General features: G+C 37.1%; 1 protein-coding gene across 2 annotated transcripts in view; it reads left to right on the forward strand.

Moving 5' to 3' along the window:
* Positions 1-25565, forward strand: part of klf8 (Kruppel like factor 8) — a 71500-nt gene extending 45935 nt beyond the window's left edge. For both annotated transcript variants that reach the window (XM_056445721.1, XM_056445722.1), the window contains exons 4-6: positions 15405-15516; positions 19031-19173; positions 22877-25565. In XM_056445721.1, the coding sequence (XP_056301696.1) occupies positions 15405-15516; positions 19031-19173; positions 22877-23058 (437 nt within the window). In that variant the 3' untranslated portion in view covers positions 23059-25565. The remainder of the gene's footprint in view (positions 1-15404; positions 15517-19030; positions 19174-22876) is intronic.
* The last annotated feature ends 394 nt before the right edge of the window (positions 25566-25959 follow it).

Genomic DNA, 25959 nt, shown 5'->3' on the forward strand with positions numbered 1-25959 from the left:
ATTAAGCCCCCTTTGAATTAATTTATTTTTTTATATTTCCTAAAGGGACAAAATTATTAGCCCCTTTAAGCTATATTTTTTTCCGATAGTCTACAGAACAAACCATCATTATACAAAAACTTGCTAATTACCCTAACTTGCCTAGTTAACCTAATTAACCTAGTTAAGCCTTTAAATGCCACTTTAAGCTGTAAAGAAGTGTCTTGAAAAATAACTAGTCAAATATTGTTTACTGTCATCATGGCAAAGATAAAATAAATCAGTTATTAGAAATGAGTTATTAAAACTATTTTGTTCAGAAATTTGTTGAAAAAAATCTTCTCTCTTTTCAACAAAAATTGGGGAAAAAAACAGGGGGACTAATAATTTAGGGGGGCTATTAATTCTGACTTCAACTGTATATTGCGATATATAGTATTTGTACAATTCCAGCAAATGACTGAATAGCACTATTTTAAAAGCGTTTTGCTTTGCACTTTATTTTAAGGCTCAATTCTCACTCTTAGCAAACCATTATGACTTTTGCTTCAATAAACTCCTAATTTGCTCTTTAATAAGGTAGTTTAGGTATTGGGTAGGTTTAGGGATGTAGAATAAGATCATACAGAATATGTGCTTTATAAGTATTAATAAGAAGTCAATATCTCAATAACCTAGCAACTACTTACAGTTACAGTGAGAATTGGTCCTTAAAGTGTTACCAAATGTCTTAATTTGAGTTGATTGGGATGCAGTAAATTGTGCATTTCATGTAATAAACAAATTACAAGCATAAATAAATGCATTAAAGCAAAGATAAAAGTTAAACAAACAGTGATTGCTTTATTGTTGTTTATGTAAATGTAAAAATTACACTGCAGCGTCAACTCAGCATTGCAGATTTATGCGATGTAACTATTGCAGATGCACACATTACGATATCGATACTGAAATTATATATTGTGCAGCCCTAATGTACACTGTTAAACAATTAGCAGTTTTCCATATTTTGTGATTCATGTTTTTTTCCCCATTTTTTTATGCTTTTGAATTGTGTTATGGGACCTTGATCTTTCTTCCAACAACTGTTAACCTTGAAAAGTTAAAAAAAAGAGACTTTTATTAATACTTTAAAGTGATATATTCTAGGTCTAGGTTTTCTCTCTATATTATTTTTTATACATTATAGTATTTCAAACTACTAAAATGTCAATAAAAGTCACTTTGTTAGTTAGTTTTATTTTCAACATTAAAATTTGACAGAGCAGAGATCAAGGTCCCATAATGTAATTCACAACTGTAAATAAATGGAAAACACGTGTGAATCACAAAATCTGTTAATTAACAGATATATTTTACAGTGAAAGTCATCAACCAGAATTATTAAAAAAATATATTTTGTGGTCAACAGAAGAACAAAACTCAAATAGGTTTGAACAAGTGAAGAAGGAGAAAATGATGATTTTGTTTTTGTGTGAACTATCCCTTTGTTTTAGTGTAGCACACAGTATAATGTCAGTTGTTCTCTGACTAGCGAACTTAAAAAAACAAAACAAAAGTAGAATAAGCTTACGCAACATCAAATGTGCAACAACATAAAATTCTAAATGTACAGTTTTAGAGCACCCATCATAACGTTTGGCTTGTGCATTAATTTCAGTGACACTATGCGCAAGCTGACATTAATTTGGTGTAAAAACTTTACTGTGGATGCGATGCTAACTAATCTGAGCAAATTTGTGTGTAGATGTGAGCTACCAGTTTTATTTCTGATTTGTTAATTAGTTTATTTCAAGATTTGAATTAAAGCTATTATTACAAATTTACATTATGAATTATTAATTAAAAGTGCATCAATTATTATAATAATTATTAATAAATATTTAAATAAAATGTATTAATCTAATAACAATTTAGTCATTAGTTAGGGTCAGTTCTCATTATCAATAAACCATTAACTAAGACTTTTGCCTCAATAACTCCTAATTTGCAGCTTATTATTAAAAGTTATTAAGATAATAATTTAGGTATTAGAATAAATCATGCAGAATATGTACTATACAAGTATTGATAAACAGCCAACATCTAAATAGGCAGGCATAATTAATAGAGAGGTAACAAAATATTTATTTAGTTTGTTTGTAACATTCACAATTGAAAATACAAAAAAAATGTATCACAAAAATATTAACAGTTTTGATAATCATTAGAAATGTTTTTTGAGTGGCAAACCAGCATGCTTATTTATTTATTTATTAAGAATCATGTGACACTGAGTACATGAGTAATGACGATTTGATGCACGGGGTTATTTATAACATCAACTGTTACCACTCTCAGGTCCAAATCTAAACATGTTAATCTGTTGTCAGGCTTCTATAAGAGCACTAAATCCAAGTCTAATTTTCCAATTATTTTCCATTCCTTCTTCCTCATATGACTAAAAGACTTGTTAAGGAACACCCATCGTTAAAGGAAGACTACACTTTTTTGAAAGTAGGCTCATTTTACAAATCACCTGAAGTTAAGCAGTTGAGTTTTACTGTTTTTTTTTTATTTCATTCAGCAAATCTCTGGGTCTGAGATCAGATTTAGGTTATCTTTGCATAAATCATTTATCAGATTAGACCATTAGCATCTCGCTCCAAAAACAATTTTCCTATTTAAAGCTGAAAGCTTGTCTCATAGTTAAATCATTATCTGTCAGCCTTATTACACAGTGTAACTAGATAAGAGTCAATATTTAGGAAAATTATAAAACATTTTTTTTTTTGAGTGAGATGCTAAAGGTCTAAAATCCAATTTAATGCTAAGCTAAGCTAAAAGTGCTCCCGCCAGACCAAAAATAGTAAAGCTGTAAAGTTTTTGACTTCGGGGTAGTGGTAAAATGAGCTTATCTCCCAAAAAACTGTAAAAGTGTTAGTAGAAATTGCACTTCATATGTAGTCATGAAGATGCCATTTTGCAGTTGGTCGGAAGTGGAAATGCAAAAATTGGATCAACTCATGCCTCTTCTTGCAAGTCAGGGGTGCCCAAATTCAGTCCTGGAGGGACGGTGTCCTGCATAGTTTAGTTTCAACCCCAATCAGACACATCTGGGCTAGCTATTCAAGCTCTTACCAGGCTTTCTAGAAATAAGCTTGCGGGTGTGTTGAGGCAAATTGGAGCCAAAATCTGCAGTACACCGGACCTCCAGGACTCTAGTGTTCATAAGGCACTGCTGATCATCAGACTTGAGTAGATCTGCCCTTTTCCTTTAGACGGTCACACCCTCAGTCTCACCCTCCTATAGTTTTGTGCCACTGCCATTTATTTATCAGCATACAGACACTGCTTCTTCCCACACATGTGGACATGCATTGAAAAGACACAATAGATGAATTCAGGGTGAGGCAGAAACGAGCTTAAACTGTTTATTAAAGAAGATAATGAAGCATATCTTACCGGCCCTCACTAAAAAGGTGTTAAGTGGGAATTGCTAAGTAAACGACTTAAAGTCTGACTTATTTCTGAGGTTTCTGATTTTCACTGAAAGAAACATCAGCTCTTGATGTGGTGTTGAACTTTTAAGTAGGACAAATTACAAAACCATTGGAGCCAATATTTCCCACAAATACCAGAGTTGGTTATTAGTGGTCTTGCTAAAACAATTTTTCCTGTTGCTCATACTTGGGATTAGGGATTTCAATAAACCCCTAAACTTAGTATTACACTTTGGTTCATAATTTTTGTCTTTATCTTTGGACTACAAAGTTCAGATTTCTACTCAAACTTTGGACTCATCTTTTCCTGTTTAAACCTTCCTTAAGTAATATAAAAATACTGTTGTCACTTACTCTCCAGCCTGTATGAGGGTCTTTCTTCTGTTGAACACACAAAAAGATGTTTTGAAGAATGTTGGGACCCCACCCAAATATCCCAGTGGAAAAACGCTAATGATTGCTTAACACACTAATGCCACACCAGAGTTTTAAGTCAGGGAGGTGTTGTTACGAGCTGAAAACCATTGACTGTCAGTATTTTTTTTTCAATGTTTGCTGTCAAGGGCTAATGGTTTCCAACATTTTTCAAAATGTCATCTTTTGCATTTAATAGAGAAAAGAAACGAGTAAATGATGCGAGTAAATAATGATTTTTTTTTAACATTGTTAATTACCTCTTTAAGAGAGGTGAAACATGGAAAGATTAGTCAGAGTGTTTTTGGTGGAAAAATCTAATCTTTGGAGAAATATAAATGCAGCCTCTGTAAAATCAAGATATAAATGCACCAATCAATAAATAGAAATTAAACAACATTTATTTGTAGCAGTAGTCAACTAGCAGCAGTAATATCGTTTAGTCAACTCTTTGACTTGTTGTGTGCCCCTTTCTACAGCACTTTATACAGTTAAAATGGTGTCAGTGCTAAATCAATTAGAATTACACTTCAGTTTTTCACTTCAGTTTGTATGTGTTGACTTGTGAGTTTCTAACTTTGATGGACTGAACAGAGGAAATGAACCAGATATTTACTTGTAAAAAATTTAAACTAGGGCGATTTTCATCTGCGTTGATTGGGGATGTAACGATTCACCTGACTCATGATTCGATACGATACTAATCTCATGATACAATTTAGTCATGATGTTTTAACTAAATTATTTGAAACAAGTTTTGGTGAAAAAAAAAAATTTTTTTCTTAAATGCTGCACATTTTTTGCAAAATAATATATTTTCTGCCACAACCATAATTAAGAGAAAAAAAACCTAAGAACAAGTAACAAACTAAAGATGATTAATATAAACAAACTAAAACTGTAGCTGTGCTGGGATTTTACATTAAAAAAGAAATATCAGCATATCTCTGTTTTCTGGCATAAGCTGAGGTCTTTGTACATTTACAGTGTCCTCAGCTGATGAAAAAACTCTTTCACTAGGGACTGAGATGGCTGGTGTGGAGAGGAAAGCCTTTCCTTAACCAGAGAGCAGTGTGCACAGAGGTGGTCAATAGGTCCTCTGACCCAGGGGACTGGCCACTGTCATAAAATACTGATTATCATTCATTCATTCATTTTCTTTTCGGCTTAGTCCCTGTATTAATCTGGGGTCGCCACAACTTATCCAGCACAATTTTACACAGCGGATGCCTTTCCAGCCGCAACCTCTCTGGGAAACATCCTTACACACTCACACTCATACACTACGGACAATTAAGCCTACCCAATTCACCTATACCACATGTCTTTGGACTGTGTGGGAAACCGGAGCACCCGGAGGAAACCCACACAAACGCAGGGAGAACATGCAAATTCCATACAGAAACACCAACTGACCCAGCCGAGGCTCGAACCAGCGACCTTCTTGCTGTTAGGCGACAGCACAACCTACTGCGCCACTGCGTCGCCAATACTGATTATATAATTACTAATTATATAGTATGATAGTGACAGGAGTTGAACATGATTATGAAGGTGTATATTTAATATTACCTGTATAATCAATTAGTATAAGTATCAGTGTGATACATTTAAGAAGAGATAACCTTGAATAACTTGAATAAACTAATTTGAAAAGGAGAGGGAAAAATAATCTAATGCCTGGTTCTGTAACAACACAACTTTCTCTTTCAGTCTGAAAAACATCTTCACACTTTCGCTATGAAAACACTGATGCTCCGTGTGATCTCCGTAGCACACTTCAGAGCAAGCGGAGCTGCAAGTCATCCGCTCTGCATGGTTTGGCTTATTATTAGAAGTTTTTTTTGCATATAAATGTCTGTGCCAGTAGTTTTTCACTAAGTTTGTGTGCATCATATTCGTTGTTCTGTTAGTGTAAGTAAACGACTTTTTGCAGTATTTGCTCACAGTTTGTGTTTTGTCTGGCGCACTTCACCGGTGTCCTTTTACTCTGCTGTCCCACCTCTTGCTCGCCGCTGATGTGCAGGTAAAGCCTGTAGACACAGCATCCCCTCTGTTCAATAAAATGTATCATGATTCGTTCAATATTTCTACCAGTTTGAATCATCACATATTTGAATCGATTTTCAACCGGGTCACGGTTTGGTTACAACCCTAGAGATATAACTTATTCGTCTCAGGAGTATCCTTAAATGAGAAGGTGAAAGGAAAAATTAACACGAAAATCTTAATAAAGGCGTAAATACATTAAGGGTGTTTATTTGCTAAAATTCATATTTAAACCTATTTTATTTGTATTGGGCAAGGTATATTTGTAAGGAGTTTGGGCATGTTAGATAAATTGAACAAGGGAAAAACAATAAATTGTTGTATGAATGCTGTAATGTTTAAAAAAAATTCTCATGTGACCATGAGGATGATTGCAGCATCTCACTTCTCACAGTACGTTCTGTGTTTTCACGGTATCCAGAGTTTGTTCTTTTAAGGTAACTTGGCGAGACTGCTCTCCACAAAAACGCATGTCTGTTCTCAGCGTTCTTGAAATTGAGAAACAGCCCTTGCCTTGGTGCGTCTGCTTCTTCATTGATTGAAAGTGAAACTGTGATCCCCTACTGTAACTTCAGGAACTCTGTTTGATTGGTGAAGAAGGTGTTGATGCGGTGCATCAAAACAAAATATACGAGCATGTGGGCTTATAATAATTAAAATAAATAATTGCATGTAAGCATTATTTTAGTTGTTCAAGTGTAAAATGGGAAGAAAGGCCATTTAAACAGGCGCCGTGAGGAACAATGTGAATAGAAAGTGTGATTGGACAAGCTGTTTTGATCTCCTGAAACCAGCTTTGTTTTGGCCTGATTTTGTTTGAAAATACGTCACATCAATTCTTCAATTTCGCTTGAAGTGTAGTGGAGTCCCATGAGAGAAATGTTTCAATCCAGCTTGTTTTTTATTATTTTCCATTGCCCTTATTCTCGCCTCTTGACTTTCAAGCTCCCTCGAAAGACACCATGCATGTTTTGTACTGTAATAAATATTAAAACGCACAAAAAATGCTGAATGAAATTTGCTGAATGTTTTTTAATGAGAGAACCCCACCCATATATCCCAGTGGAAAAACGCTAATTCTTGTTTAACACACTGATGCCACCCCAAAGTCTGAAGTCAGGGACGTGTTTTGCTTGGCTCCTTTTGGTTTATTAACTTTGTATGAGCTCTGCGAAGCCCAGTTAAATGTAATGAACATATTATGAAGGTCAGTGAATTGTGTTATTTGGGTGGGGACCATCTTCAAAGCGACCATAATGTAGATCAGTTTCTTTTGGACTCAATTTATGGGAAAACTACCAAGGTGGAGAACTCGGCATGCTTTCTTGAACAGGCCCATGTTTTCTCCAGGCTGAACTTGATTTTTTTTTCTTTATATGGGTTTTTTTGTCTTTTGCGTAAGGGCTGAATATAGAAGACATTTAGGACACTGTTTACACTTGGTATTTAGATGCTTTTTTGTTGATTGGATGACACTAACTTAAGGTGTGAATAGGGTTTAGAACTTTTTGAGCTTGTCCACTTTTGACCACTTCCACAGCTAGTAGAAAACAAATTCCTTTTGATTGGTTTCTTGATGTAGATGCTCATGTGGTCGAATGCATTAAAAAATGAACAGTAAAGTACATTCTGTCCATCTTCTAATTTAAATCTTAAATATTAAAGGACATGTTGTTAATCTTGCAGGGCGTGCCAGACAAGCCATCCAGATTAAAACTTTGTTTAAATGTTCTCTTAACAGTCTGTTGTTGATTTCTGTCACCTCAATTCATGTTTAAAAACTTTATAAATACTGGAATACTAATTAACATTATGATATTAACTAAAATCATGATATAATTGTAAAATCTTTGAATATTGGATAAGTGATTTTTTAAATTCTACAGTAAAATATATCTAATGTAAACTGCAGTTCTTTCCATAAAAAAATAATTACAATATGACTATATATTTGATATTAGAAATGTAGCTGTTTTATCAGCATCTCTTGCGCAGTTCCCATGAATTGTTTTTGTTTATGCTTTTGTTGAAAAGCATGCCATTTCAGTCAACAAAATGAGTGTCACATGCAGGGGCGTAGTTAGCAATTTCGGACCATATGCACAAAAATTCCATGAAGGCCCCCCTTTGGAAGAAAAGTGGAGGGCAGGGGAATGGGCATGACGTTAGCAGCCTGTAAGTGAAGAGCGGGAGTGGGGAGAGTGGAATAACATTAGCGATCTTGTAAGCGGGGAGAGTGGAATAATGTTTGCGATATCGTAAGTGAAGAGCAGGGAGTGGGGAGAGTGGAATAACATTAGCGATCTTGTAAGCGGGGAGAGTGGAATAATATTTGCGATCTCGTAAATGAAGAGCAGGGAGTGGGGAGAGTGGAATAATATTAGCGATCTCGTAAGAGAAGAGCAGGGAGTGGGGAGGGTGGAATGACATTAGCGATCTCGTAAGAGAAGAGCAGGGAGTGGGGAGAGTGGAATAACGTTAGCGATCTCGTTAGTGAAGAGCGGGGAGTGGGGAGAGTGGAATAACAATAGCAATCTCGTAAGTGAAGAGCGGGGAGTGGGGAGAGTGGAATAACGTAAGCGATCTTGTAAGTGAAGAGCGGGGAGTGGGGAGAATGGAATAACATTAGCGATCTCGTAAGAGAAGAGCGGGGTGTGGGGAGAGTGGAATAACGTTAGTGATCTCGTAAGTGAAGAGCGGGGATTGGGGAGAGTGGAATAACATTAGTGATCTCGTAAGTGAAGAGCGGGGAGTGGGGAAGGTGGAATAACAGTAGCAATCTCGTAAGTGAAGAGCAGGGAGTGGGGAGAGTGGAATAACTTTAGCGATCTCGTAAATGAAGAGCGGGGCATGGGGAAGGTGGAATAATGTTAGCGATCTCGTAAAAGAAGAGCAGGGAGTAGGGAGAATGGAATAACGTTAGCGATCTCGTTATTGAAGAGCGGGGAGAGTGGAATAACAATAGCAATCTCGTAAGTGAAGAGTGGGGAGTGGGGAGAGTGGAATAACCTAAGCGATCTCGTAAGTGAAGAGCGGGGAGTGGGGAGAGTGGAATAACATTAGCGATCTCGTAAGAGAAGAACGGGGTGTGGAGAGAGTGGAATAACGTTAGCGATCTCGTAAGTGAAGAGCGGGGATTGAGGAGAGTGGAACACCATTAGTGATCTCGTAAGTGAAGAGTGGGGAGTGTGGAATAACATTAGCGATTTCGTATGAGAAGAGCGGGGAGAGTGGAATAACATTAACGATCTCGTAAGAGAAGAGCGGGGAGTGGGGAGAGTAACACATAACATTAGCAATCTCGTAAGAGAAGAGCGGGGAGTAGGGAGAGTGGAATAACATTACCGATCTCGTAATTGAAGAGCGGGGAGAGTGGAATGACATTAGCAATCTCGTTAGTGAAGAGTGGGGAGAGTGGAATAACATTAGCAATCTCGTAAGAGAAGAGCGGGGAGTGGGGAGAGTAGAATAAGGTTAGCGATCTTGTAAGAGAAGAGCGAGGAGTGGGGAGAGTGGAATAACGTTAGTGATTTAGTAAGTGAAGAGTGGGGAGTGTGGAATAACATTAGCGATCTCCTAAATGAAGAGCGGGGAGTGGGGAGGGTGGAATAACATTAGCGAACTCGTAAGAGAGGAGTGGGGAGAGTGGAATAACATTAGCGATCTCGTAAGTGAAGAGCGGGGAGAGTGGAATAACATTAGCGATCTCGTAAGTGAAGAGTGGGAGAGTGGAATAACATTAGTGATCTCGTAAGAGAAGAGTGGGAAGAGTGGAATAACATTAGCGATCTCGTAAGAAAAGAGTGGGGAGAGTGGAATAACAATAGCGATCTCGAAAGTGAAGAGCGGGGAGTCGGGAGAGTGGAATAACAATAGCGATCTCGTAAGTGAAGAGCGGGGAGTCGGGAGAGTGGAATAACAATAGCGATCTCGTAAGTGAAGAGCGGGGAGTCGGGAGAGTGGAATAACATTAGCGATCTCGTAAGTGAAGAGCGGGGAGTCGGGAGAGTGGAATAACATTAGCGATCTCGTAGGTGAAGAGCGGGGAGTCGGGAGAGTGGAATAACATTAGCGATCTCGTAAGTGAAGAGCGGGGAGTCGGGAGAGTGGAATAACATTAGCGATCTCGTAAGTGAGAGTGGGGAGGGTGAAATAACATTAGCAATCTCGTAAGAGAAGAGCGGTGAGTGGGGAGAGTGGAATAACATTAGCGATCTCGTAAGTGAGAGTGGGGAGAGTGGAATAACATTAGCGATCTCGTAAGTGAAGAGCGGGGAGAGTGGAATAACATTAGCGATCTCGTAAGAGAAGAGCGGGGAGTGGGGAGAGTGGAATAACATTAGCGATCTCGTAAGTGAAGAGCGGGGAGACTGGAATAACATTAGTGATCTCGTAATTGAAGAACAGAGGGTGGGGGCGGTTATCCCTGGGTACCCCATTGCTGGGCCCATAAAGGCTAATTTATACTTTTGCGTTGAGTGCACGTATGGTCCGGCGCAGCCTTCGAGTAGCTGCATATTTCTTGCCGTGGCTGACGCTAATGCGGAGCTTTTAAAAAATTTAACCACTTGTTGCAACAATGAGTAGCGCAAGCTCTGTCATTTTTCGGCTTGGTAGTGCTGATGTGTGAGGCGAGGCTGAGAGCTGTGTGAACTCGTTGGAGCGGGTGTTTACAACTCTCGATTTCTGCGAAGGAACTCCATTTGGAAACTTTTGTTTTGTGTTTACCTAATAATTGAAGTTGTTGCACCTCCGCTGGTTCCACCTCTGAATGAGTTTTAGGAACTTGTATATTAAGGTAACGTTAAGAAATTAACGAAATACCCGAGAAAAAAATGGACACAGAGGAATCTAAAAACTCGCTGCCAGTTAGCGTTTCGGAAGAGCAATACAAACAGTATGCAGAAGTATAAATACACCGCTTCGTGCAAGGCATGGGCCGTGGGTCACGGCTATCACTTATCGCAGAAGTACAAACTGGGCTTAAATTGTCTAGGACCTCTGTGCACTCTGTCACTCTTTCCCACACACTTACTATAACATCTATTTTAAAAACATAACCCTTGTATCAAATTGTGATCATTTCTAAAGAGACTCAATCTGATTACGTTTCTTATTCTAAAAATACGCATTTATATCTGTGCATTCTTCAGTTTTGTAGTGTAAATGTTTATGTGGTTGAATGTGTTCAAGGTGCCTCAAAACACCACTTAGAATGCATGTCCAGTGCGCTGTTGTTGTCGCATTGGTAGTGACGTGTTTTTTTTGAATGCCTGCAGTGTAGGAAGGTGCTGAGCGGGCATTTTACAGTCAACACTGAGAGATCATAGTTTTGTTTTTAAGTCATTGCAAGATGAAAAACGCAGCAACCATTAGTGTCAACCATAGGAGAGACGATAGTTTAGTTTAATGAAGGAAAGATTATGATTTGGGGTTACATTCAGTATGGGGGCTTGCGAGAGATCTGCAGAGTGGATGGCAACATCAACAGCTTGATGTATAAAGACATTTGTGCTGCCAATTACATTACAAACCACAAGAGAGAGCAAATTCTTCAGCAGGATAGCGCTACTTCTCATATTTCAGCCTCCACATCAAAGTTCCTGAAAGCAAAGAAGTCAAGGTGCTCCAGGATTGGCCACCCTAGTCACCAGAAATGAACATTATTGAGCATGTCTGGGGTAAGATGGAGGAGGCATTGAAGATGAATCCAAAGAATCTTGATAAACTCTGGGAGTCCTGCAAGAACGCTTTCTTTGTCATTCCAGATGACTTTGTTGAAAAATTATTTGAGTCATTGCAGAGATGTATGGATGCAGTCGTCCAAGCTCATGGGAGTATTACAATACAATATTAATACTTTTTTTCACTGCACCATGACTTTATATTCTATACTATACATTATTTCTGTTAACTGACAAGATTTTTGTCTAGGCAAACTCAGACCTTACTATCCTAATTAATTAAAAATCAAGGCATGATCATATTTTATTTTGGTAATATAAGTGTAATCTTATTTAGCCTTTGCCTTTTATATAAGCCACTTCTGATTCCAAATGATCAACTAGAGGTTATTATTAGCTGTTCTTAAAGGCGACAAGACTCTTGTCAGGTAGTGTATAGATTATGCACTTTAGAGTTTAGTGTCATCCAAAAGTCATCAAAAGTTCAAACTATTTTCCTGTCGACGTTTAACATTTAAAACTTTTGTGAAATAAATTGGCAAGTTACCAAATAGTATAACCCCAGTCACCACCAGGAGGCGGCGTAAGAAAATTTTGATACACAATTCCAATTAAAAAAAGGAATTCAACCTCAGAGCCTAATGGCTCCTCCTCATTTGCTTTGTAAACAAAGCTGCGACCGTTGAGTGCATGAACATTCCACACTTCTTTTGTTATCTGTTGAATAATTGCTTCATGCGGTATTCAAAGTGCACTTATTCTTTTTAAAATATTCAGAGTGAATGAGCTACTTTCACTATTTATGCTACAAAATGACACAGAATAGTGCATAAGTATGCAATTTGGCTGTTTTTTGATGAGTTTTTCTCCATTAAATAATGTGAGGCAATTGTGGTGGGGGGAGAGGACATTTAGTGAATGGACGACACCCTTCCCCCTTTCATTTAGCAGATAATCTTAATACTCTTTGGCATCTCCAAATCATCTGCAACGGTTTAGGTTAAAGGTCACATCAGGAGAAATCAGCCCAGGACTCAAACTGGACACACCTTGCCTATATGTCAATACGGAACATAAATTTAGCTTATTTCTTTCTCCCCCCCTCCTCTTTTTCTTTGTCCTGTGGAGTCGAGAACTGTGTGCTTGCCAAAAAACACAAAGAAAGGTTCTCACAAATTTAAAATAATGGTCTGAATCATATTAAGTCCTGGAAGTGATGTTGTTTGAATTAAATTGTAAGCAGGAAGGCTTTTCTGTACTTGATTTAATGGCTTGTTTGAGAAATGGCTCCAGTGCTTCACTCACACCTCATTTGAGATTTGAGTGGGAGGCTTTTTAAACAAACACGTGAGCCGAACAATATATATATATATATATATATATATATATATATATATATATATATATATATATATATATAGTCGGATTCAAATGAGACCACATTGGAAGTCTAAAATCTAATTTTAAAGGGGACCTATTATACCCCATTTCACGAGATATAACATAAGTAATTTCTCAAAAGTAAACTCTTTGAAATGGCCCCTTTTAGGCTTTGATCCTAATTGTACAATTGTGTTACATTAAATTCAAATGAAATTGTGCTTCCAGCCCTTTTTTTAAAAGAGGGCGGAGCTACAAATGCCTATGTGTCATAATATATTGTAAATTTACAGTGTGTGCTATTTGCAGATTTAAGAACCAGATAGAACTGTTGTATATATGTGTGTGTGTGGGTTTATATATAATATAATATAATATAATATAATATAATATAATATAATATAATATAATATAATATAATATAATATAATATATAATAAATATATTATTACTAATATATATATTAGTATTAGTACTTTGCGGTACTATATATTGTACTATAGTACTATATATAGTACCTCATTACTATATATAGTACTTACACTCTCAGAAAAGATGGTACAATGTTGTACCAAAGAAGAAGGTACAAACCCTTGTCAATGGGGTAGTTTTTATGGAACAGAATTGTACCTTAAGACAAAGAAACTAATTAGTACCAATGCAGTTTGTACCCTTAAGGACATGATTTTTACCAGGGGAAACCAAAATGTACCTTTGGTTTTTAAAACCTGCAGATACAATGTTGTACCTTCATCAAAGGTACAAATCTGATCCATGAAGGTACCACTACAGTGACAAGACACTTTGTACCTTAACAGTTTCAAATGTTTTCCTTCAAGAACTATTTAAAGGCATTTTTTCTATATCCAAAATGGGTCAATTTATTTTTAGTAAATATAAAACATTAAATATATTTTAAACTGTTTTTTTTTAAAGTTTCTTTTTGTGTAAATACACCTTTTCCATTTACAATAAAGAATAAAAAAATACTTTAACATAAATCAAAAGATAAATTTTTTTGCTAAAAATATTATACTTTTCACAAAAATGTTAACAAAATACATTCTACCATGTACAATATAAAACATTTTTACTCCAATTTTCACACAATACCTTTGTAATCACAAAAGTTAATTTAATTTACTTAATTTTAAAAAAGAAATAGAATTATGCAAACGTATTGTATTGAGGTATGCACAATGTTTGATTAGTTTTGCAATACTAAAATGTCTGCATGAACACTTTGCATATGGATGACTTCTGCCAGCTCACATGTGTAGTGGAAAGCAAACACCAAAAGGTGCGGATACCAATAATGAAAATGTATTTATAAGAAAATGCTTACCAAATGTTTATTAAAAATGCCTTAATGTTTAGTTTACAATACCTATAATTTTGTTTTACCAGTTGTTTTGTATTATAGAACTTAATAATTATTGTTTATGAGTTTCTTTAAACATATGCTTTTAAATGATGATTCATGTTTTAATATGGAAACTATTCATAAAATCATAAAATATATATATACTGTATATATATATATGTATATGTATGTGTGTGTATGTGAATTATAATATTATCTTAGTTATACCGTGTTATTTAAAATTTCAAGTAGCTTATTTTTTTATTTATTTTAATTAATTGTAGTATTTCTTATTCGTAATTTTTTTTATTATGCCTGTAGAGTTTTTATTTATTTTTAAACTGAACAAAACTGAGAAATGTATTCTTGGAAACTAACTTAAAAAAATTCTTGTTAAGTCCAGTTACTGCATTCATGGGTGTTCATGCGACTGACATGACACCTTTATAATCATGACATGACACGAGTCATAAATATGAAGCTGATTTTATGCATGTTTTTGACAACAAGTCATTCGCTCAGTTATGTAATTTTAAAGGCAAATGTGAGATGTCTTCGTGACAGCTTGACATTACAAAGACAACATTCAACTTGTCATAAATAAAATTTATTTAAGACATTTTCAATTGTTCCTCTGTAGTTGAGGTCCAGAAAAATATGAAAGACGCTGTTATAATATTCATGACCCAGTTATAAATGCCTCAGTCATGTTTATAACAGATTTATTACGAGTTAAGTTGTCTTGGTAATATCAAGTTCAGACGTTCAGGTTCTGTTGTCTTCTAACGTCAATAAGGTTTCAATGACAAAGACATCTCAAACCATATCACCTTTGCATTTAAAACGACATAACTGAACCAATGACACTTAATGACAGTTTTTAGAAGCATGCTTAAAATCTCTTTTATATTCATGACGTGACCTCTTTAAGTAAATTGTTGCCATTTGTTTTCTTAATATTTATTTTTATTTGTTATTATATATTCAACTCATTATTGAAATCAGCATTTAACTCTAATCTCTGATTTTTTCTTGTCTTGTGTGTGTTTTCAGTGCGCATAAAGCCGGGATCCACCTCACCAGTGGAGTATCAGTCTGAAAGTGATGCTGAGAGCGGCACAGAGTCTGGATCGGCCTCTTTTAGCACACAAGGGATGGAACCTAGGTGAGGGAGAGACTGCATCTGCATATACGTCTATCTCCATGCTTTCGTCTAGAAATATATAAACAGCAGAGTATCTGGCATCCTGGCCTAATGGCATCACTGCACCACTTCTCTGGACGATTACATAACCTTCAGCACACTGGAGGCCCGTGGCTCTTCGTTGCCTTGATTACAAGCTGGATGCTTCTGTTGTGTGTGTGTGTGTGTGTGTGTGTGTGTGTGTGTGTGTGTGTGGGTGTGTGTGTGTGTGTGTGTGTGTGTGTGTGAGTTGCTGGGCAGGGTTCTCTCCAAACTGGGTGTAAACAATGTTACATAACTTGCAATGTCGTCACACCTTTGAAACACAGAGTAACATGCAAAGAAGGACAGACAGAAGTGGCTGGGCAGTCAGCAGAATGGAGATCAAGAGGGTCTTTCGTGTAGAATTGTTTAAACATGCGGGCAGATGATTGTTGGAAGAGGGACAAATTCTATGGAAATGAGTTGGGAGAATGAGGTGAAAGGGAGTGAACTGGTTTGCAGTGAGGGAGGGGAAAGGAAGAGGTTGAGAAGGAGAAAGAGAGAGGAAGGAAAGGAGGAGAAAGAAAAAAAAACATGGCAGGGGGAGGGGTATTGGGAGAGAGATCGGCATTGAACTGGAAGCTCTCCAGCTGTATGGAATTTAGATACACATACGGGTTTGCTCGTCAGCGCCCCCTGGTGGACACACAAGGCTCTCGCGTGAGGGTCGTGAGTCACAGTGTCACGGTGCTATTTGCATATATTAGTCATAATTCTGTGATGGCCCAGAATCATTTTAAGTAGCGTTTTGTAATGCCAGGGTATAACTTGCATGCATAACCTTTATGCGGCTACTGTTTGGTTCTATTAATATTGATTTTACTTTATGAAATCAGTTGGAATCTTAGAACAGAGAGGTAGAGTATGATTGCACATGAGTGTATTGTGTGTTTGTGTGTGTGTGTGTGTGTGTGTGTGTGTGTGTGTGTGTGTGTGTGTGTGTGTGTGTGTGTGTGTGTGTGTGTGTGTGTCTGTATCTGTATATGTATTTTGATATTGAACTACACCCATTCTTGTTTTTAGGCAGAGAAATCCAAAATTCAAAATCTATACTCGAATAATAGAATAAGTATTTGCGGAAATGTTTACTTAAGCAAAAGTAACATTCTTAAAAGTTACTCAAGTAAGAGTAAAAAGTATCTGATGAAAAAATTACTCAAGTAAATAGTTACTAGTTACTTTTAAGTAGATAAATATGTACAGTTCTTTTTCAAATATTTTCCAAATTATGTTAAATATTGGAATATATAAGGAATTTTACACAGTATTTGCTATAATATTTTTTCTTCTGGTGAAAGTGTTACCTGTTTTATATCAGCTAAAATAAAAGCAGTTTTTTAATGTTTTTTTTAGAGTTATTTCAACATTTTAAGGTCAATATTATTAGCCCCCTCAAGCAATATATATATTTTTGATCATCTACAGAACATAATAATTTGCCTAATTACCCTAACTTGTCTAATTAACCTAGTTAAGCCTTTAAATGGCACTTTAAGCTGAATACTAGTATCTTAAAAAATATCTAGTCAAATATTATGTGCTGTCATCATGTGATTTGAAAATAATAACGGTGTGAATGACTAATATTTGCTGGGTTATTCAGTTATTCCATTAAACAGCAGTTCCTTTAGTTATATCATAATTACCATTGATAAGGTTGAAATTGGGATAATTCTGACACTTACCATACGTGTTTTTTAGGTTTGAGCTGTTATTCATGCATGTTGCGATGTCAGCTCGATGTACAGCGTGCAACTCATTATGAAACTATTCTTGTTGAAATCTTGGAGTGAAAACATAGACTAACCTTGAGGCCGAGGGGTGACCTGGTCCGATAAACTCAACGCACACACAGCGTGACTGTCCTTCTCGGAACCACAGATGACCGTAGCGTGACCGCGGTACATAGGCCTACTTACAAGTCTTCCTCGACTTCAGCCATCATTCCAACACAGGCACACACGCTCTAACCCAAAGCTAGAGACGCATCTCTACATCAACCTCTCGCGACACAACCTCGCCAATGCAGCGCCTTGCGATATTTGCAAACAAGTCATATGAATCATCTTTATTATCATTTGACAGTAATGGAGGAACGCTGCCAAATGTAGTGAAGTAAGAGTAATGATTTTTCTCTAATAATTTACTTGAGTAAAAGTATACATCTTTAAATGTACCCAAAAAGTACACGTTACCCAACAATTTTACTCAAGTAAATGTAACGAAGTAAATGTAATTCGTTAGTACCCACCTCTGTTGTTAGGACAATTTTGAAAAAGATGTGTATGTGTGTGTGTGCATATATACAGTATATATGAAAGATATATCAATGTGTAATATTTATAATATTTAATATAGTGTTGGGCTAAAAGTAATACATTGAAGTTTAAAGTCTGTCTTACTCTAAATAACGAAAAAAACAGCACAGAGTTTCACATTACTTTATTTCAAAAAAAAAAAATTTAGTTTGTAATATAATTAATAACTATTTTTCGTTAACACTGTCAATATATGAGCATCATATTAACAGTGACGTTGTTTTATTACTAGAAGAATCAGAATAGTGATTCATCTAGTGTGGCCAGGTCACTATGTGATGCTGGTGGAGGAAAACATTTCCTGACTCACTCCTCCAAAACATCTCAAAGTGGCTCAATAATATTTAGCTCTGGTGACTGTGCAGGCCATGGAAGATGGTCAACTTTACTTTCTTTATACCACTCTGTCACCAGTCTTGCTGTGTGTATTGGTGCATTATCATCCTCATACATGGCAACACCTTCAGAATACAATGTTTAAACCATTGGGTGCACATGGTTCTCCAGAATGGTTTGGTAGTCCTTGGCAGTGACGTGGCCATCTAACAGAAGTATTGGGCCTAGGGAATGCAATGATATTGCAGCCCAAACCATCACTGATCCACCCCATGCTTCACACTGGGTTCGCAACAGTCTGGGGGGTCCGATTCTTTGGGGCTTCTCAACACTGTAACTCTCCTGGACATGGGAAAGACAGTGAAGGTGAACTCATCAAAGAACAATTCATGTTTCACATTGTCCATAATCCGCAAACATTTTCCTTTACCAGCATCATATAATTTACTATAAATTATGAACAAAAGATTTGTTTTCACAAAGCTTTGATAATTTAGAGACCTTTTAACAATACATACTATATAATACAGTTTGCTTTATAGAGTTAAAAGTGTTTTAGTGTTTATTGTATGATTCACCTATTGTGATCACTGTAATCCAGTGGACATTTGATGAATTCATCTGTTTTGCTCATGAAAAATAATGCTGAATGTTTGTACCTGCCTTCACATGCTCAAACTCTCTTATAATCTTCATTATCGCAGAGGTTCAAGTTTGACTGCAGCTGGTCGCCACACCTTAATAACTCAAATGTTTTTTTATGCGTGTGTGTGTGTGTGTGTGTGTGTGTGTGTTTGTAGTATGAATACAGATGTGGACATTCCAGCTGACCCTGACTCACCGGACATGAAGAGACGACGCGTTCACATGTGTGATTATGATGGCTGTAACAAAGTCTACACCAAGAGCTCGCATCTAAAAGCCCATCGCAGAATACACACAGGTACACACACCTTTCTTACATTATCCTAGTCAATATTCTGTCGCTCAGGCTAGCTGGTTTGGTGTGTTCCACATGTTGCCTCTCGTTGGGTTAATTGTACTGTAATTTCGCTACATTTCTCAAATATTTGCAAACAATATGGATTATTTTATTATCACACATATTTGCTTGGGTGAATCCCTTTGTGGTGAGTGTAACTTACTGGGATAATGGTACTGAACGCTGCTTTGTTTATGCTTTGTCTGTGCGCGTATGAAGTTCGGTTTCCCTTTGCAGAACGAGAGATCAGACTACTGCCCCCCTCAGAGCAGAAAAGCATGTTTCTTGCACTGGCTCTCATTTCAGTTGGCTTTTATCCATTTGAAGTGTTCATGAAAAGCTTTTTGCTCCGGCGACAGCGCAGTTGGTCGCTAGTTGTTTGGCGTCGGCTTGGTGGGTCCTGGTTTGTAGATGCACCTGTAGGTTGACCCGTGAATGGTAGTGATTGTTTAAAAACAGCCAGTTATGAAAGTTCATTATATAATGGTAAACAAGAGGATGGGAAATCAAATTCATACAATCTTTAAAAAAATATACCATCTATAAGTCTCTTGAGTGGAATTACTTATGTTATTGATTAGATATTTATTCATTAATAATAATAATAAAAGTTCAGATAGGGGGTGGGGGGTGGTCGGAGCCATCTGAAAGTGAAGACTGGTGGGTGTTGGGACGGATGAGTGGTACGGTATGGTTCGGTTCGGTACGGTGTGCTTTTATGGCCGTTTCTACTGTCAAAAGGCGCACTGAACCGAACCGCACCGTACGAGTCTTTAGGCACCCTTTGCAAAGGGTACCAAGGCTACCAAAAGGTGGAGCTAGATGCGCAGCTGAACGCTGTTGGTTTACATAGATACGTCATTCGCTCTGCCAACAACAAGCCAGAATGAAAGCAAAGGAACCGCCATGTTTTAAATACACAGCCGAGACATTACACTGTAATAATATATACATATGATAACGAACCATGGTTGACCTGAGTTTAAACAAATCTTGTCGTCGTCTTGATGAACAGCTACAAAGCCAAGAAGAACAAAATCTGCTGTGCTCTGTTGTTGTTTTACGAGCCCGTCTAAAAGTGCGAGCGATTTCACTTTGTCCAGAGAGCTTACGATCGCGTCTATATTTGAAATAGCAACATTTTTGAGCTCATAATAATAACGTGCTCGTGATCATTGAAGCGCTTTGATATCCGATTCTGACAGAAAGTAACAAATGCAAGAGTGAAGCATGAAAAAACAAAGGAGAAGCCGGAAAAACAGCAGCAAATGATGCTTCTGCAACCTAAAACATGAACAAACTGCCATGTTTAGCTATTATCATCACCTTTTGGACTATTATGAACTCGGAATGACGGAATTACTTTCTAACAAGAGGCTACACGTGCTGCTGAAGATTAAAGAGAAATATGAGAGGTTTGCACTGACTGTGGGCTATATTGAATTGTATATAAATATATTCTATATATCGTATTGTTTTTGAACCTAAATAAGGATTAATGGCTCGTTTCGACTGAGTGGTAGGATACGGTACGGGTCGGTACGGGTCAACTTTATCAGGCTTGCGTTTCCATTACCAAGGGTACCCTTTTGGTGGGCGTGGTGTACGACAGAGAGTTTCTGTCGACGTCATTCTCGCTTGAGTAAATGTCTACAGTAAAGCTGTACAGGTTATTCACAAATCATATGAGAAGCACTTCTTACAACACAGATGCTGTATACACATAAATACTTCTGTATAAATGTTTTATTACTAACTTTTCTATGAACATGATTTGATTATAACTGCAGATCGAGTGTATGTGAAGTGAATGCTAAGTAGCCTACTGTAACATCTGCAATTATAAAAAATAAATTAATAAATGCAACATATATGAACACATACAGACCCATACAGTCTCCAATATATCAATTACAGAAAAACTACACACAGCATACATTTAGTCCTTATTTGAGTTTGAAAACAACACGCAACATAGCCCACAGTCAGAGCAAACCTCTCATCTGTGTCTGTAATCTTCACCAGCACATGTGGTCTCTGTTAGAGTAATTTTGTCATTCCGAGTTCATAAAAGTCCAAAGGTGATAATAAACATGGCAGTTTGTTCATGATTCAGATTGCTGAAACAATCTGCTCCAGTGTTTTGTTGGGCTTCTCTTTTTTTTCGCGCTTTACTCTCGCGTTTGTCCTTTTCTTTTCTGAAAGAATCAGACATTGAAGAGACTTTAATAATCGTACACACGTTATTATCATCAGTTCAAGAAGTTTAGACGTGATGGAGAAAGCGAAAACCGCTCGCACTTTCAGATGGCCTCGTAAAACAACAACAGGACATGGCCGATTTTGTTTTTCTTGGCTTTGTGGCTGTTCATCAAGACAACGACAAGGTTTGTTTGAGCTCGGGTCATCCATGGCTCGTTATTATATGCATATAGTATTTCCATGTAACGTCTCAGCTGTGTATTTAAAGAACATGGCGGATCCTTTGTTTTCATTCTGGCTAGCTCCACGAGATCGTGATGTATCTCTGTAACCAATCAGCATTCAGAAAAAGTGGTATGGTACGGTTCGGTTCAGTTAGCTTTTTGACAGTAGAAACGGCCATAAAAGTGTACCGAACCGTACCGTACCACTCAGTGGAAACGTGCCATAAATATATGCTGTGTGTAGTTTTTCTGTAATTGATATCATATCGAAGGCTGTAAGGGTCTCTATGTGTTCATGTATGTTGCATTTATTTATTTATTTTATATTATTGCAGACATTACAGTAGGCTATTTCGCACTGTAATTTATCTGCAGTTATAATCAAATTATGTTCATAGAAAAGCTAGTAATAAAACATTTATACACAAGTATTTGTGTATAAAGCATCTGTTTTGTGAGAAGTGCTTCTCATATGATATGTGAATGACCTGTACAGCTTTACTGTTGACATTTCCTCGAGAGAAAATGACGTCATCTGAAACTTTCTGTCGTACACCACGCCCACCAAAAGAGTAGCATTGGTAACCTTTTAGCAATGGAAACGCAAGCCTGATAAAGTTGACCCATACCATACCATACCGTATCGTACTGTACCACTCAGTGGAAATGAGCCATAAGAAAAAAAAAATGTTTGCCCTTCTAACCTAAAATTAAAATCTGGAAATGCACTTTCTGTTTGTTTTCAGTTACGTCTGCTTGAGGTGTTGGGCGTAGTTAACATACGTAACCACGCCCCTCCAGCAGTTAGTTTTGACAACAAACAGAAATGATGATAAGGAGGTGTCTGTTAGGTTGTAATAACTCACCCCAAACCCTTTTGCTGATCTTTCTGAATGAAATGCCTACCTCACTACATCCAATCAGCTTGCAGTAGGAAAAACAAGCTATGCCCACTGTTTGCTTATTTAATAATTCATTTCTCTAGGAACTTCGTCACAGTATGGAAAAAAAAGCAGCTTCCTGTTCATGCGGACTTTAACTGCTATTGTTATTTTTTGTTAGTTATAGATAAAGTATGGTAAATCTAATAGTTTAATCAAATTTATTTAATTTTTTAAACCACCATGCAACCCTCACTTTGGGAAGCACTGCACTAGATGGGACAATTGACCAATCCACATAAGTTATTCCTGACTGCCATATAATCAGTTTGGTCATATATATATATTTTTTTACAGGTGAAAAGCCTTACCAGTGCACATGGGAGGGCTGTACCTGGCGCTTTGCCCGCTCGGACGAGCTGACACGGCACTTTCGCAAGCACACCGGCATCAAACCCTTTCGCTGCACCGACTGCGACCGCAGCTTCTCGCGCTCTGATCACCTGGCACTTCACCGACGGCGCCACGTCATGATGTGAAACTCTCTTCACCTCGCCATCCCCAGCCCTCACCTCCCTGCTTGCTCCTCAGGAGACCTGCGCGCTCTTCAGGGGGTCCAAACGCTGTCGACGCCACCTGTCCAGTCTCCAGATAAGAACCTTTGTATTGAATAAGGAGAATAAAAATGGTGGGTGGCGCGATCATATTGGTGACCCCCCCACCTCCTGGTCAGAACATGGCTGCAGTTTATCGCCATGCTTTTAGAAGCCACAAACCACCCATACCGTCCACCGGTGACGTCTACCGCCATCTCAATGCCTCATCATTAGCCGTTACTTGAAGAAACTACAAGGAAGGCAAACCGCACTGCTACGAGCAGAGAGAGTGATGATTGGGGAAGGTACTGTTTATTAAGATGAAACCAATAAAGAGATACGCAAGAAAGTCAAGGATTTTATGCAAGAAGGTGAGGAAGAAGTGGAGTTACATAATGAGTTGATCATTTTAATGAAATTGGGGGGTTGAAGATGCATCTACAGCTGCCTTGTTGAATTCTTACGTTTCTTTACATCGTTTTAAAATCACTCTACCTGAATTTTAGTTTGCGTGTGGATGGAGGTTGGCGTAGAGCACATTGTAAAGACAGCTGAAGATGTACCATACCCCCTTTTAGTGTTTTAACAAATCAGTTAGGGTCTTTTTCTGATATTTACCCTAACCCAAATGAGAAGTAGAAGCAGGGGGCTGACAAGACTGTGAATTTTTTGTACGTTTCTTTTTCTCGATTAGTATACATTGTCTAAGCATCTTCCCGAAAATAGTTTGGCGCAAATAACAGTATTCCTTTTTCTCTTGTCTTTTAAAAAAAGCCACTAATGGCGTCTAACAGAATTCACACCCATCAGAAGGTGTTCTTTATCTTTATATAACCTTTAGATATTATTTGATAAGGCTGTGAAAATACATAAAAAAGAAATAACTTGCAGGGAAAGGAGGAGCTTGTTAAATTGATGTGTGTGTGTGTGTGTGTGTGTGTGTGTGTGTGTGTGTGTGTAAGCACATTTGTAAAAACATAATCAGAGATATAATAGTAGAGATGTCTAAACGCAGTTACTTCTAGCCCATCAGAGCCTTAATTGAAGTAAACGTGCAAATCTAATTTGCGCAACAGGTTTTCGAAGTTCCTCAGGGTTCTGTAATTGGACCCCTATTTTTGCGAGGCACCCTGAAAATCTCTATTTGCACCAAGTTCAGCATGGTAAAACATGTCTTAACAGCTCCTGATATGCATGATATGCAAAAATACCCCTTCTCCTGAAAAAAAAAATGCTGTTAATGTTATTTGACGCTGATGTCATGAAAATGTTGGGCACAGTCCATATAAACCTGAGGAGAGAGTGTCTCTTGGGCACATTTCTTCCCTCTAGCTAGCTCTCATAGCCATGGTCATAATTTCAATTTCTTGCAGCAAGCTAAATGTGTGCATTTCGCCTTTTTTTTCGACTCCAGCCTTTAAGAGTTAAGCGCATGTCTGCAACAGCTTCACAATCTTGGATCCGGACGCATCCGTACGATTTTCTCACTTCAACTCTAAAACGTTACTAAGCACATCTAGAAGAGTATATGCATTTGATTGCGATGCTTTCTTTTTTCTTTTAAAACTGTTCATAGACACGCAGACAATGATTAATTAAATAATTAATGTACATACTGTATATAATCGACAAAGTTCTTGAATAAATGTAACGGGTGGATTTCTATTTTTAACACTGACTAGATAATGTGAAATATTTGTTTGCTTTTGATTTTTGAATTCCTTGAATTGAGTTCCCAAATGTGTTGTACACCCTTAAAAGTGTTGCATGGAGAGTAGATTATTTTTCGTTGTGAAGCATTTCGGTGAGCATGTCTAAACATCAGTGCCCTGACAGACGTGGCCTATAAGCACTGATAATCCACACAGAATCAATGAAATGTGTACAACCATTCGTAGCACATGCACCATCTATTTCTAATAACCACGAGACATGCCGGTCATACTTCTACATTCATATCATCCTAAATCAGCATTATTCTATTCCAAGATGCCGTAATGTTAGGAGTCGGCCCCCTTATCAATGTTTTAGTGCCCATGACTGAAATTTGTGACATACTCGTCTATCTGAGCACGTTTGCTTTCATGACATGATCGAATCATGACAGGGTTTGGGTTTGGTGTGAGTGTATGTGTGCAAGTGTGTGGTTCTCATGAAATTTCTCTTTTAAACTTTCAGAATCATAGGTATTTTATATTGAATGCAGTAACTTATGGGCCAGTACTATATTACTCAGTGCAATGCAGTTATCATTATAACAAAACAAGTAATTAATGTTATTTCTTTTGTATTTGTACAGAACAAGTGTGTAAAGATCAGCGAGGAAAATGCGAGCTTTTTGATACTGTGAGAAATGGTGTTAAAAGTCAGTTTCCCCTGTACAGTTGTGATTACCCACTCCTTTTATAGAATAAAATGTTTTTGGTGCAACTGTGCGTTGTGTATCGTAATTCCAGTGTTGTCTTTTTTTTCTTCTTTTTTTTTTGATCAAAGAGAAAAGAAACAAAATCAATAAACAAAAAATTGTGTCTTCTTATGATGGCTATAATTTAAAATGTACTATAATTTTCTTAATAATAATTTAGTATAATTATTTAAAAAAAGATTCCCCATTTTATATAAATGTACACATTTTGTTTTCTGAGTTGTGGATTTTTGAACCTGGGTGTGTATGAAGTGGTATATAAAAAAGTAATATATATTTAGATAAACTTAAAAGGCACCTATTTTACCTCTTTTACAAGATAAGCCTTTGGTGTCTCCAGAATGTGTCTGTGAAGTTTCAGCTCAAAATACCCATCAGATTATTTATTATATAATGTAGAATCTGCCTATTTTGGTGTC

The sequence above is a fragment of the Danio aesculapii genome, chromosome 21 (genome assembly GCF_903798145.1).
Source record: "Danio aesculapii chromosome 21, fDanAes4.1, whole genome shotgun sequence".
Taxonomy (NCBI): Eukaryota; Metazoa; Chordata; class Actinopteri; order Cypriniformes; family Danionidae; genus Danio; species Danio aesculapii.